General features: G+C 39.7%; 1 protein-coding gene across 14 annotated transcripts in view; it reads right to left on the bottom strand.

The window, feature by feature from the left end:
- The window catches only part of DOCK3 (dedicator of cytokinesis 3), a 585316-nt gene that overhangs the window by 95920 nt on the left and 475750 nt on the right, over positions 1–13646 (bottom strand). For 10 of the 14 annotated variants that reach the window (XM_073352483.1, XM_073352491.1, XM_073352484.1 and 7 more), the window contains 5 exons: positions 11008–11178; positions 9624–9710; positions 6451–6643; positions 4414–4541; positions 816–962 (listed from right to left, as the gene is read on the bottom strand). In XM_073352483.1, coding sequence (XP_073208584.1) covers positions 816–962; positions 4414–4541; positions 6451–6643; positions 9624–9710; positions 11008–11178 — 726 coding nt within the window. The remainder of the gene's footprint in view (positions 1–815; positions 963–4413; positions 4542–6450; positions 6644–9623; positions 9711–11007; positions 11179–13646) is intronic. The other 4 variants (XM_073352488.1, XM_073352497.1, XM_073352490.1 and 1 more) reach the window with 2 other exon arrangements.

Genomic DNA, 13646 nt, shown 5'->3' with positions numbered 1-13646 from the left:
CAGATTGACAACACAAGTGGCACTAATATCTGCTCAGTGTTTGAATCAAGTAAAAATAGGGTTAGGATAGAATATGTAGTGCAAGGAGTCCAGGAAGGGAGAAGACTGGATGGGATTTTTATCCTTCTCCCCCCCCTCTTTTCGTGAAACACAGGGAAGAATTCTCATTCCTTCTTTATCCCATGCTGCTGAATAATTTGGGCCAGCTGTATGCTTATTAGCACCCTTTGAAAAGATCAGGTTTGGTGCTATATTCATCTCTTTGCTCCCTTCCTCCCACCCAGCTCAGCAACACACTTGATTTCTTATCTGTTGTTTCCTTCTCCAGAAGGATGCACCTGTTTCATTTGTGGGAAGTGATAAGTATGGATCAGTTGAGCAGAATCTCTCCAGGGACTGAAGTGAATGGCACTGGCCTGCTGGTGAGGAATCATGATATTCCCAGTGTTATTTTGGTGCCCATTTAGAGGTGGAGCTCTAAATCATCACCTAATTGGCATATGCCAAAGACTACCAAATGATAATTTGCAATCATAACTTCAAATGTAATCCAAGACAGTAACTATAGCAATGAGGAAAGCTTCCTGGGCCCCATCAGTTGCTGATGTAAACGTGAAGCAGACTGACTAGTGCACTGTGACCGATTCTTTTCAGAGTGGAAAGAATGGTTTCATGAGTGGGAAGGGAAGGAGAGAAAGCTGTGATCACCCATGCAGGAGAGATGGTAATGAGGTGTAGGTGGTTGTGAGGGAGTGGGATAAAGGGAGCTGAACGTTAGAGAAGCAGGAAATAGAACCTGATTGTTAGTTACTAACAGTGATTTCGGCTGTGCACTGCGGGCAACGCTGCCCTCTTACCGCCTCCTGAGACTGCGATTTACTCATGATAGTAAGCAGAGTCTGTAAAAGTACATCCAGGAGGCTCTCCACCATCATCTCAACCTCCTCCCCTACATCTGCCTCCTACAGTGAGCAGTAAGAAAACAGACAATTAGTAGCTGAGGACAGAAATGGCAAGCCAAATGTGCAGCTCCAATCACACCAGGAACGGCCTTCATGATGGAACTCTGATAACTTTAGAGAAGCTCAGGAAGAATTGTTACTGTCATAACCATAGGAGTAGCCTAAATTCCTCCTTACCTGTAAGGGGTTAAGAAGCTCAAGTAACCTGGTTGGCACCTGACCAAAGGAACCAATGGGGACAAAAGATGCTTTCAAATCTGCTGGGGGGAGAGGTTTTGTTTTGGGTTCTTTGTTTCTGTGGCCGTTCGCTCTTGGGACTAAGAGGGACCGGACATCAATCCATGTTCTCCAAATCTTTCTGAACAAGTCTCTCATATTTCAAACTTGTAAGTAACAGCCAGGCAAGGCGTATTAGTTTATCTTTGTTTTCTCAACTTGTGAATTTTCCCTTTGCTAGAGGGAGGTTTATCCCTGTTTTGTTGTAACTTTGAAACTAAGGCTAGAGGGGGTTCCTCTGTGCTCGTTGAATTTTCTGCTACTCTGTAAGGTTAACTACCAGCCTCAGTTTACAGAGGTGGTTTTTACCTTTTTCCTCTTTAAATAAAATCCTTCTTTTTAAGAATCTGACTGATTTTTCCATTGTTCTAAGACCTAGGGGTTTGGGTCTGTAGTCCTTTGTAACCAATTGGTGAGGATATATGCTCAAGCCTTCCCCAGGAAAGGGGTGTAGGCTTGGGAGAATATTTGGGGGGAATAGGACTCCAAGTGTTCCTTTCCCTGATTGATTGTTAAATCACTTGGTGGTGGCAGCGATCCCAAGGCAAGAAAGGAATCTGTGCCTTGGGGAAGCTTTAACCTAAGCTGCGGGTCCCCACATCTGTACCCCAGAGTTCAGACTGGGGAAGGAACCCTGACAGTTACCAAAAGAGATTCCTGGAGATGGAGGTTCGAAGGCAGAAAATAAACATTGCCCTACATAGCAGACACTGTCATATGGCTGCAATGTTATAATATGTGACTTCTCACCTCTTCCCTCCCTGATAGAAGGGTATTGGAACACATCAAAAGATATAAATTAGGGCTGTCGATTAATCAAAGTTAACTCACGCGATTAACTCAAAAAATTGTTAAAAAAATTAATCGTGATTAATTGCACTGTTAAACAATAGAATACCAATTGAAATTTATTAAATATTTTTGGATGTTTTTCTACATTTAAGTATATTGATTTCTATTACAGCACAGAATACAAAGTGTACAGTGCTCACTTTATATTTTTGATTACAAATATTTGCACTGTAAAAATGATAAACAAAAGAAATAGTATTTTTCAATTCACCTCATACAAATACTGTAGTGCAATCTCTTTGTTGTGAAAGTGTAACTTACAAATGTAGATTTGTTACATAACTGCATTCAAACAAAACAATCTAAAACTTTAGAGCCTACAAGTCCACTCGGTCCTTCTTGTTCAGCCAATCGCTAAGACAAACAAGTTTGTTTATATTTACAGGAGATACTGCTGCCTACTTCTTGTTTATGTCACCTGAAAGTGAGAACAGGCATTCGCATGGCACTTTTGTAGCCAGTGTTGCAAGGTATTTACATCTCAGATATACTAAACATTTGTATGCCCCTTTATGCTCTGGCAACCATTCCAGAGGACATGCTTCCATGCCGATGATGCTCATTTAAAAAAATAATGCATTAATTAAATTTGTGACTGAACTCCTTGGGGGAGAATTGTATGTCTCCTGTTCCGTTTTACCCACATTCTGCCATATATTTCATGTTATAGCCGTCTCGGATGATGACCCAGCACATGTTCGTTTTAGAACACTTTCACAGCAGATTTGACAAAACGCAAAGAAGGTCCCAATGTGAGATTTCTAAAAATAGCTACAGCACTCAACCCAAGGTTTAAGAATCTGAAGTGCCATCCAAAATCTGAGAGGGACAAGGTGTGGAGCATGCTTTCAGAAGTCTTAAAAGAGCAACACTCAGATGTGGAAACTACAGAACCCAAACCACCAAAAAAGAAAATCAACCTTCTGCTTGTGGCATCTGACTCAGATGATGAAAATGAACATGCGTTGGTCCAGTCTGCTTTGGATCATTATTAAACAGAACCCATCATTGGCATGGACGCATGTCCTCTGGAATGGTGGTTGAAGCATGAAAGGACAAAAGAACCTCTAGCACGTCTGGCGCACAAATGTCTTGCGACGACAGCTACAACAGTGCCATGCGAATGCCTGTTCTCACTTTCAGGTGACACTGTAAACAAGAAGGGGGCAGCATTGTCTCCTGCAAATTGTAACCAAACTTGTTTGTCTGAGTGAGTGGTTGAAGTAGGACTGAGTGGACTTGTAGGTTCTAAAGTTATTCTTTTTTTATATTTTTGAATATAGCTTTTTTTGGACACAATTTTACATTTGTAAGTTCAACTTTCATAATAAAGAGATTGCACTACAGTACTTGTCTTAAATGAATTGAAAAATTATTTCTTATTTTTTACAGTGCAAATATTTGTAATAAAAAATAAAGTGAGCATTATACACTTGTATTCTGTGTTGTAATTGAAATCAATATATTTGAAAACGTAGAAAACATCCAAAGATATTTAAATAAATGCTGTTCTATTGTTTAACAGTGCAATTAAGCATGATTAATTTAATCCTGCAATTAATTGAGACTATTTTTTTTTAGTTGCTTGACAGACCTAATATAAATCCATACTGAGACACCTGTGTACTCCATGGCACAGTGGGACTAACTTCTATTCCCCTAAATTCTGTGGGAATATTGCTTTATTTTATCATTTCTTTCATCCCATTCAAACTTACAGAACTACAGTGCACATTTCAAAATACTCCTTGATGTGACTTATTTTAAACACTATAGACTTCCTCCTTTGGAGTAACCCGGGATAGTTCTCTGCCCTGTACGAAATTGTGAACATTTTAAAAAAACAACTGAGGTGGCATTTGACATAAGAGTATCTGGAAGATCAAAGCGGGCTGTTTAAATCAGCAGCAATTTCTGAATATAAGCGTGATTTCATTGATAATTTTAGAGTTCTCTTAACATTCACCCTAAAGTTACTGTTTCCTACAGAACTGCAAGTGACAGGACTGGGTAGGACTTTTGAGCACCACAGATAAGTGAGTTCCAGGCTAGGGTGAAGAAAATTAAACAGTGTCAATCTTGCTGGGTTTGTCTGAGGTTTTTTGTGTGTGGGTTTTTTACAGCAAGAACATGCTGTAACCAGAATGCTCTGAGTCATACACACAAAGGCAGCCATTCACTTAAGGAATTCTCTTGCTGCTAATAAAGTTAGAGTTCTGTTATAAAAAGATTCACTGAAAAAGATATAGTTTCTATTGGATATATCTCAGATTGTGCTTCAGCAATTTTGTGTTGGAATGGAGAAGACAGGTGGGCAGATTACCAAGGAGCTGGCCTTGATAATGGAGAAGATACTACTGAGGATCCCAGAGCAGATGAGTAACTCCTTCTGCTGTCTCAGATGAAGGTGAATGTGATGAAGAACCACAGGAAGCAAGATTCGCCGGGATTCTAAAATAGGGAAACAAGACTCAGAATTATTCAAGGACAGACTAGAATTTCAGCAACCTTGATATTATCCAAAAACCTTGTATGTGGAAACCAAAGAATTAGTATTAATATAGGATGCTGATACAGTAGAAATCACTTAACTGCCCCCCGATTGAAAGACTTTCAATGCAATGCATTTTAAAGACACTAAACAATGAATTAATGAATTCATAAATGGCATGCCTGATGACTACTGTGAATGTGCTTGCAAACAGGTGTGAATTGCCATTTGCTAGAATTAATTTCCAGCTGTGTGGCCCTTTGTTCACTTCATGCTGCTTTCACAGCAGCTTAGTGAGTCAAACTCTGTATATATTTAACTCGTAGGAAATTAGCTTATCTTTGTGGGTTCATCACCTTAAGGACCTAACTGTCTTCATTGCACAAAATAGTGGAAAGGGTGCAATGTTAGAAGCAGGGAGGTTTTCTGGCTTTTGGGAGGTAGGGCCACATCAGGAGTCTTGCCTGCAGTAAGTTCTGATTGGCCCAGACTCCTCAATACTAGGATTTCCTCATTCCTTCCTCTATTATGTCTGGCCAATGGTCTTGCCTTCACCAGCTGCAGGGCCCTGCCCTTCCTTTATTCTGGGAAGCCCCTGTAGAAAGGCTGCAAAAGACTCACGAGTAGGGAGAAAATAGAAATCAGCACCAAAGGCAGCCCCACGTTTGAGTGGATAGGTGCAAGGAAAACAGGCCAGTAGCAAAAGGAACACAGGAAGGAACAATAAGGCTTTCTGCTCATTGGAATGCAATAAGGTTAAGAAGATGTAGGGTCGGCAGGTAAAGGAGGGTTTTGGATGCCGGAATCCCTTGTTAAAGAGAGGAGGAGGAGATGAAGAAGCTAACAGAGAGGAGTCAGGTTTACTTAGCTCTTCCTTTTAGAACCCTAACGAAAATATATTAACCCATAGGGTTAAAGTATTTAAAGAAACAGAATCCATTGCCTGCCAATCAGACAATATCACTGCCCTCTTCTCTGATCTGCTTCACTTGTTTCCCTCTTGCCACCCACCTTAGTAAAGTTTAATCCTCTCTTCCTCACCTTCAAGGCCCTGGCAGACTCAGCCCTGGCTTATTGGATCTCACCTTCTATTGTGTTTCCTCTCTGTCTCTTTCTTTGGACAAATATGCCATCTAAAACCTTTTTGTTTTCTTCTTCCACTCCTGTCGTTTTAACTACTTTCAAGATGACCCTTATACATGGAATGACCTCCCCATCTCAGTGCACCAGGCTCTCACCTTTTCCTCATTCAAATGCCTCTAAAACACCCACTTCTTTTATAAGACCCATAAATGTTGAAAATAAAAATGTTCAGATTATATATTTTTAAAAAACCCTATCTAAAGTGACTCTTTCCTTGGTCTCTCATTGCAGCTCCTCTTTCAGTGAGTATCTTCCAGGCTGCAAGCTTGCTGGGGCAGGGATTGTCTTGTCCTGTTCAATGCAGTTGTAATAGGAAATAATACTAGAGTTGTAGCACAGTGCATTCCTTTGAGCACTGATAATCATAATAATTGGATCACTTAATAAGAATGTTTTTAATCAGTGGATATGCTAGTTAAGTGTATTGTTCTGTACCTTAAATCTCATGTTTTCTACACTATCTGAGGTCACACTATTTATGGGGGCATACCACATATCGTACACCACATTCTTCTCTGTAAGAAAAGCTCCATATATGTAGAACAATATATACATACATACACCATAAGTACAACATAGCTAACAACTCCAAGTTTATTTGTATTCTTCACTGAATGGTTCTCCACAAAGTAGCTGCAAAAAATGCAATACAATCCTACTATCACTTTGCTAGATTTACCAGGGGCATTCAGCTGCAAGTGTTACAAATGGCTGCTACTGTCTTACCTGAGAAAGAAAACAGGCGGCTGTCCACAGTGCGTGCTATAGACTGCAGCTTAACTACATCCATCGACTGTCCGATATGAACTGTACTGGGCATGCTTCCTAGAGTTCCCCTCACAAACTCTGCAACTTCCTGCACAGTGAACATCTGCAATAGCTCATCAAAGATAGCAGGGAAGGAATTCAGTAAAGCAGCCTGAAAAAAGAAAATGAACAAGTTATGACAGTTTTGAGTTCTCTAACCACAGAATAGGGATGGCACATCATAGATATATATGTGTGAAATACAAATAAACAATGGTAAAACAGAGTTAAGGGTCTGAAAAACGCTATTACATTCAAAATGGTGGCTGATGTTCTATCTTTGTAACACCCTGCAGCTCACAAAAGCAAAGCACTTCCGGTATGTGAGCTTTTTGTTCTGAAAGCTTTGCAATATCAACATATTATAGAATAAGTTGAGCACAGAGTGATTTTAAAAAAACACAAAACAGTACTGTCTATATTATAGCCTCACGGTTTGTAAAATGGTGTTAAACAGATTCTTTTTTGGTCTCCTGTCAAAAAACAAACAAACACCCAAACTGGTCCAAATATTTTTTTCTTGATTTTTATCTTTTAATGAAAAAAAGTGCTTCTGAGTTAAGAACTTCTATAAAGATTTTTGCACTGAAACAACTTAATAAGGGAGAGTTACAAACCATTCTGAAAGGTTGTTCATAAATAAGATACTGAGAGACCCTTAAAAGCACCACCACGCGATACTAGTGTACTTTTACAACAGTGAGGCAGAGTATTTTTGCATCAAAATAATGCATCATACCATGCAAATAATAGAGCAAAATTTATTTCTGTGATAAGGGGGTATCTTTAGTACCTTGGAGTTATCCCTGAAGGTATCTCTGGACTGGAGGAAGGACCTCAACGTAACACAAACAGAACTCTTCATTTCACACTCCTGTCCTTCCTTCCTATTCACTTCTCCATGACGGTAGATAATTCCATGAGCCCTCCCAATCTCCAGGCCCACACGCCTGATGTTATCCTTAACTCCACCCATTTACCCCTCATATTCAGGATGTTTTAAAATCCTGTTTCCTCCTTTACAGTGCATCCAAAATCCCTGTGTGCGTCTTAATAACATCCCACCTGGACTATTGTAACTTCCTCTCTAGTCTTCCCAACAGCTGCCTCACTCCTATCCAATCTATCCAAAATGTCACCACGAAACTCACTTTTTGATCACATCATCCCTTTTTATGAATCCCTTAACTGACTCTGCAGTCCCTTGCATAACAATTTCAAAATAATTGAACTCAATTTGTTAGGTTCTTTCCAGCTCTGCTCTTGCCTATGTCTCATCAGTGGCTGTCCACCACTCTCCTCTATTCTGCCAATCTTTCTTCCCTCCACATACTTTTTCTTTTCTCCCAGAAGTACTTCTGTGCCTTCTTTCATGCTGGCCCTTAGACTTGGAATGTCTTCCCTGATCCTATATACCACACAATTTCCCTCTTCAAAACACTTTTATCCACAATCCTTCCAACAAACAATGATCCTCTAGCTAATGTCCTTTACACAATAAAAATAAAAAATGCAATTATGAATAAAATAAAATCAAAAGCCTTTTAGAACTAACAATTTGTCCTGTATAGTTCATAACATTCTCTATATTCCTTCACCCCTTCCTCCATCTCTCTTGCCTGTTATCTCCCCCAGCATCTTGTCATGTGATCAATTTAGATTACATAGTGGCCTAAAGAGCTTACAAGTGCCATCACATGCAACATTATTAGTTTAATTAAACGTGTATCAGTTTTTTTAAATATTTCAAGGTATCTCTTTGGAGGCTATTACAATGGCTGTGAATCTCTACATCAGTTTATCTCTGTGATAATCTGATGATTCTGTAGACTAACTTTGAGAGGTCTGAGACAGCCTTCGGGATAATGGCCTGAGATATCAGTATTATGGCCCTGGGTATTCTTGCAACAGTTTGCCTGAAGCCTGCCTATAAATCTATCTTCTGAGTGGGAGGATTTCTGTAATGATTTAGGAAACCTAGTAATAGTTCAATATTATGCTAGATAACCTGCGGGATCTCTGTGGTGGTTTATTAATTCTTAGAAGGATATGGCTGCTTTCTGTACAAGTATCTGCAATGGTCTGGTATATTCCTCTTGTCAGATCATTGAACTGGAAAGAGGGCAGAATCAATTTCACTGTGATGGTCGGGAAAGGAGCATGGAGAGAGAGATCTCTAACATCCTGGGTGAAAGGAGAAGTGTGAAGGTTTTTTGTTTTTTTTTTCCTAAAGGCCTTGAGCATTTCTGTCATGGCTTAATAGCTTTTCAGTTATCTGGGTTGCTTTTTATTCACTCAAAAGACCTAACTCTGGATCAGTGTATGAAAATATAAACAATGAAACAGGAACAGGGCTGTTCTAAATTACCATCTTCACCATTAGATTTAAGTCTTTGCTGGAACATTATTGGATCAGTATTGATATGAAATATTCAACAGACAAGCACTGGACTAGTGTTACTATCATACAATGATACATGCACTTAAAGAACCTAATCATTATAACAAAAGGCTTGAACTTGTAAATTGCCATTTGCCACAATCATCCTGGTAGAAGCAGAAAGGATGAGCAAGGTCCAAGTAAGTCTTCTTTCATCATTTGTTTAAAATATCTTCTCTCCCACCATTGCTTCTCCTGACTATTAATATGTTAAGCATCCTTTATAATGAAGGATGCATAAGATCCAATCTCTCTTCTCTTTCAATATTGGATCTATAATATTTTCTTTCTCGTTGATATTGTTTTTCATGACCATGTAGTTATTAAATATATCTTGTTTACTGAAGAATGAATAAGACCCAATATCCGTTCTCTTTCATGACTGATTGGATATACTTTTTTCCTCTCATCGTTGGTTCTCCTGCACAAGTTGACTCACATAGGTATTGATGACCACTTGTACTGTATTTTCAGTGTTTGAAATCCTACATGTTCAATCCATTATCAGAATATTTCACATCATGAGAAAACCTGAAGTGTACACTGCACTCCAAGATTATATGCAGGAAAAGATGGATTTGGGTAGGGAAAGGAGAGTCACGGGGCACATCCATGATGAAAGAGTGGTGCAGGCAAGGTGATTATTACTTACAGAATTAAACGACGGCCTTGAAGTACCACCACACTTTTGTGGGGCACATGTCCCAGCTCCGCTCACCTGTCCTCCAGGCTGAGGGGCCTATGGGTCAATGAGGGTCGAGGGGGCAACACAATGGCAAGTGGGAAACAAAAAGTAAACTTTTCAAATATTAAACAGGACAGGTTTTATAAATATACAAATGCCTGAAGTGAAGACATTTCGAAAGACAGTAGTAACACAGGGCAAAAAAGAGAGAGAGAGAGAACAATCCTGTCCTCAGTTCAGTTTCCCTTATGTATTTATGATAGCCCAAACGAAAAACAAAAGAATGGTTTCCCCAGACACTATTTTCCCCCAATGTCAGTTTCCTGGTAGAAAGTTGCAGTGATTTCTGATGACCCTGGTCCATACTCTTGCTAAGTGATTAAATCAAAGGCTGCAGCAGTGGTTCTCAAACTTTGTCATAATGTGGACCACATCTCGAGAGAGAGAGAGAGTGTCTTGCTGACCACTTTTCCTCCCACTGGGATAATTAAACTTTATTGTGACAACTACAGCAATTGCTTCCATGGAAAATCCTATTAGGACAATATTAAATGTATCTGTAACTGTCTTTTATTGCATTTTAACTGAGAATGTCGAGAAGCAGCATGACATTACCAGTCAGCTCTATGCAAATCACAATTTGAGAGCCTCTGAGCTAGGGTATGTACATACAGCAAAAGATCCTACTGTTTAAAATGTTAAGTTTTAAATGTTAGTATAGTGATCTTTACAATAACACAGAGCCAGACTACGACATCCTTACTCACACTGAGGAGCGCCTTACCTTATATGAACTCCCACTGAAGTCAATGGAACTGTTTGCAAAGTAAGGCACTACCAAACATGAATAAGGATATCATAATATGATTGTAGTCAATCCACCATTGATTCCAGTAGTGATGGTTAAACTGAGGATGTGAATTTTTCTAGGGTTTGCTAGTTAATTACACATCAATCAAAACTTTTCCACTATGCGCAGCTGCTGTGATCTACTGTATTAACTTGAGCTTTACTTTCCTCTGTGACTAATAAAGGAATTAAAATGCCTCTGTGCCAATTCTGAGACATGCTTATGAATGAGACACTTAACATAAAAACAAAAAGAATATGGAATGTCTACTCTAACCACATAACATGACAATATATGTCTCCCTTCACTGTAAAACTGCCTAGCTGTTCTGCATCTGTTCACTGTCTAAACTTATTGTGGAACTATGTCACTCATTTCTGTAAAATCAACCTGTAAAAGAGGGCAAATTATGCCTCTTAACTATCGGATGAATATGTTGCTTATGCATAAAATAGCTGCCTCTGCACTTCCAGGTGAATTCAAGTATAGAAAATAGCTAACCTGTGTGAAGATGAGAGTCTCTGAGCTCCTGCTGTCCAAGCTGAGTACAAATCTGATGGACTGGAAAAGCTCTTGGATACTGGAGCGAAATTGTTCCTCCTCCATTCCGCAAGTAGCTCTCGAGTAAAGGATCCGAGATTGGACAATGAACTTGAAAAGATATTCCAAGGCCTTAATGAGTAAGAGAGGAATGAGAGTAACAGAGAAAGAGAGAGATAAGGGAGCTTTAAAGAGAACCAGGAAGATTTTAATAACATTATTAATAATGGAATTCTTCATTCACAGAGAACAGGGAAAGAAAAACAGGTTGTGTAAATTAAACACAGTTATATACAACCTGCTCATAGCTAATTGTTCCCTCCTCACCAACAATCTTTACTATGGAAATCTCTCACTAGGATAAAAGGTGTGTTCTTAATTCAAGTTAACTGAATTAAGGCAAAATCCTAGTGAAGATAATGCAGTAGGTAGTTTTCATGCAAGTTAGCCAGTTGAGCTAAAAACTAAAGGGGAGCCTAGTCCTTCAGTAATTTTTCTAACATACATGAGAACTACAAACTACTTTGTCTTCAACAGGTTTTACCCCTAGTTAACTAACTTGAGGATACATTTTTTTGTTCCTAGAAAAGACAGCAGTGATGCTGCGACTGCATAGGCTAGCCACTTGAGTAAATACCAGGGTCATGGGTGGGCTTGGATAGCCCCTGCTGCTGCAGCTTCACTGCTATTGGTATTCAAGCTAGCCAGATCAAAGCTAGCTTAGGTATATCTACATGTGCTGCAGTCACACCACTGATTGCTGTGTAGAGATACCCAAGATGGTATAATATGCTAGGCATGTACTTGGGGTGGCTATCCCCTACTGATGCTTGTGCTGCTGAGCTAGCACAGATATGTCTCCTCAAATTGGAAATTATGCTTCCAGTTCCAAATGTTCACATACCCTTAGAGTAACAGAAGAGGGCCTACCTGGGAAAAAAACCCTGGTCTTCACTCTGGACATGATGGCCTGGCCTCTCTTTATTCCCTGCAACTGCGTGTAGAAACAGCAGTATGTGGGTGTGGAAGGAGGCAGGAGCAGGATGTGAGGGTCTCTGGAAGGCCATAACTTTACTACTAGCAAGGAGCAGTTTGTACAGTAGCAAACCAACTTCCCTTTTTTCTCAGCTGAATACAGTTGCAGGGAGAGATAGGGATTTTTTTTCTCTCTCCCCATATGGCAACTTCTCTTTGTCCCTATTTAGCCCAGGCAGAGGGGGAATAATCCCCTTGAAATACAGCATTTAACACTATATAGTGAGTGATAATTACTGCTGTTCCAGAGGATTACCCCAGTGAGTTTTTTACAGTAGAGTGAAACTTCACAATATGGTTTGTACAGACTAGGATAAATGGTGTATTTTAAAAATGTGTTTATTAAAATGCTTTAACTAACATTTTAAAAAACACTGATCTAAACAGGGTGACTAGCTGTATTTTTATGATTCTATAATTCTACGTATCAAGTGGTAGAGATGGACTCTAGGGGTGAGCTAAGTGTCAGTGTAAGAAAAAAATACTGTCATAGTGCACCCTTTATTATGCTAACCAGCCCAGCATGATCAGCAATAGTAATCACAGGGCTCTCAGCTAGCTGAGAAAATGGGTAGAACTGAGTGCCAGTATCCCATATGAAAACATAGTGCTCTCCATTCTGATCACATGGAGTACACAAGCAGCAGCAATGAAATGTATTTCAGGCCTGTGCCATTTTGCTTCAGTAGGCACCTCCCCCTTCCCTTCAGTCTTCCATTTTGGCATGGCTCAAGTAGTAGCTGAAGTGCTGTTTGATGCCATCCTCATAGTCTGGGTACCAATAGCTACATTGTCTAAGTAAGCAAAGAATAGGTTGGATCCCCACAGCTGGCACAGAGACATCATTAATGTCCCTACTGGTGAAAACTCTTCCTGCCTGTCACAAGCGGAATTCTTTAACATTCTCACATCATGCATCTTGCCTGATCAGCCAGTGTGAGTTCCAGGACTTGCTCTCTAAGATTTGCCACAGCCAGTAAGACTTATATTTGTAGAAATCTGTGAACTGATTTTAAGGACAAAGAATTGGGAAATGAGATTCATTAACAGTCCCAGCACAGCTTGAGAAGTCGCAATGTTCAAAGTTCTCCATTATCTCTGGAACAGTGGTAACCTTGATCACATGGGCCAGTTCAACTTCCTTTTAATTTACACCTCAATACAACATAACCCATTGAGGAATACCTCACACCAAAGAGCTCCACCAGGTGATAATATTCTACTCTTGATCAGTTTTCAGATTGCTATTGCAACTTTTGTCCCCAGGAACATCAGCTCTCATACAGTAGTTTTGCATTGTAAGTGTAAGTCTGCTGCCAGGTCCACACACAGAAAGTCAAAATTGGACTTGGTCATCCACATGGGTCTCAGTCACTCACATTTGGTCCAGACAGCCACAACACTGTCTCATCAGCACATAACATGTGACCTGACCCAGAAACCACTTTTCTCATGATCCAGTTTGGAAATATAACAAACCTCTTCATTTGCATTTTCCTTACACTCAGAGCACTCTGTAAAGATTACAATTTCTGCCCTGCTTTGCTTCCAGGCTGTCAACTACC

This window comes from Lepidochelys kempii, chromosome 7 (assembly GCF_965140265.1).
Source record: "Lepidochelys kempii isolate rLepKem1 chromosome 7, rLepKem1.hap2, whole genome shotgun sequence".
Lineage (NCBI taxonomy): Eukaryota > Metazoa > Chordata > Testudines > Cheloniidae > Lepidochelys > Lepidochelys kempii.
This window is presented reverse-complemented; position numbering and strand designations above follow the sequence as displayed.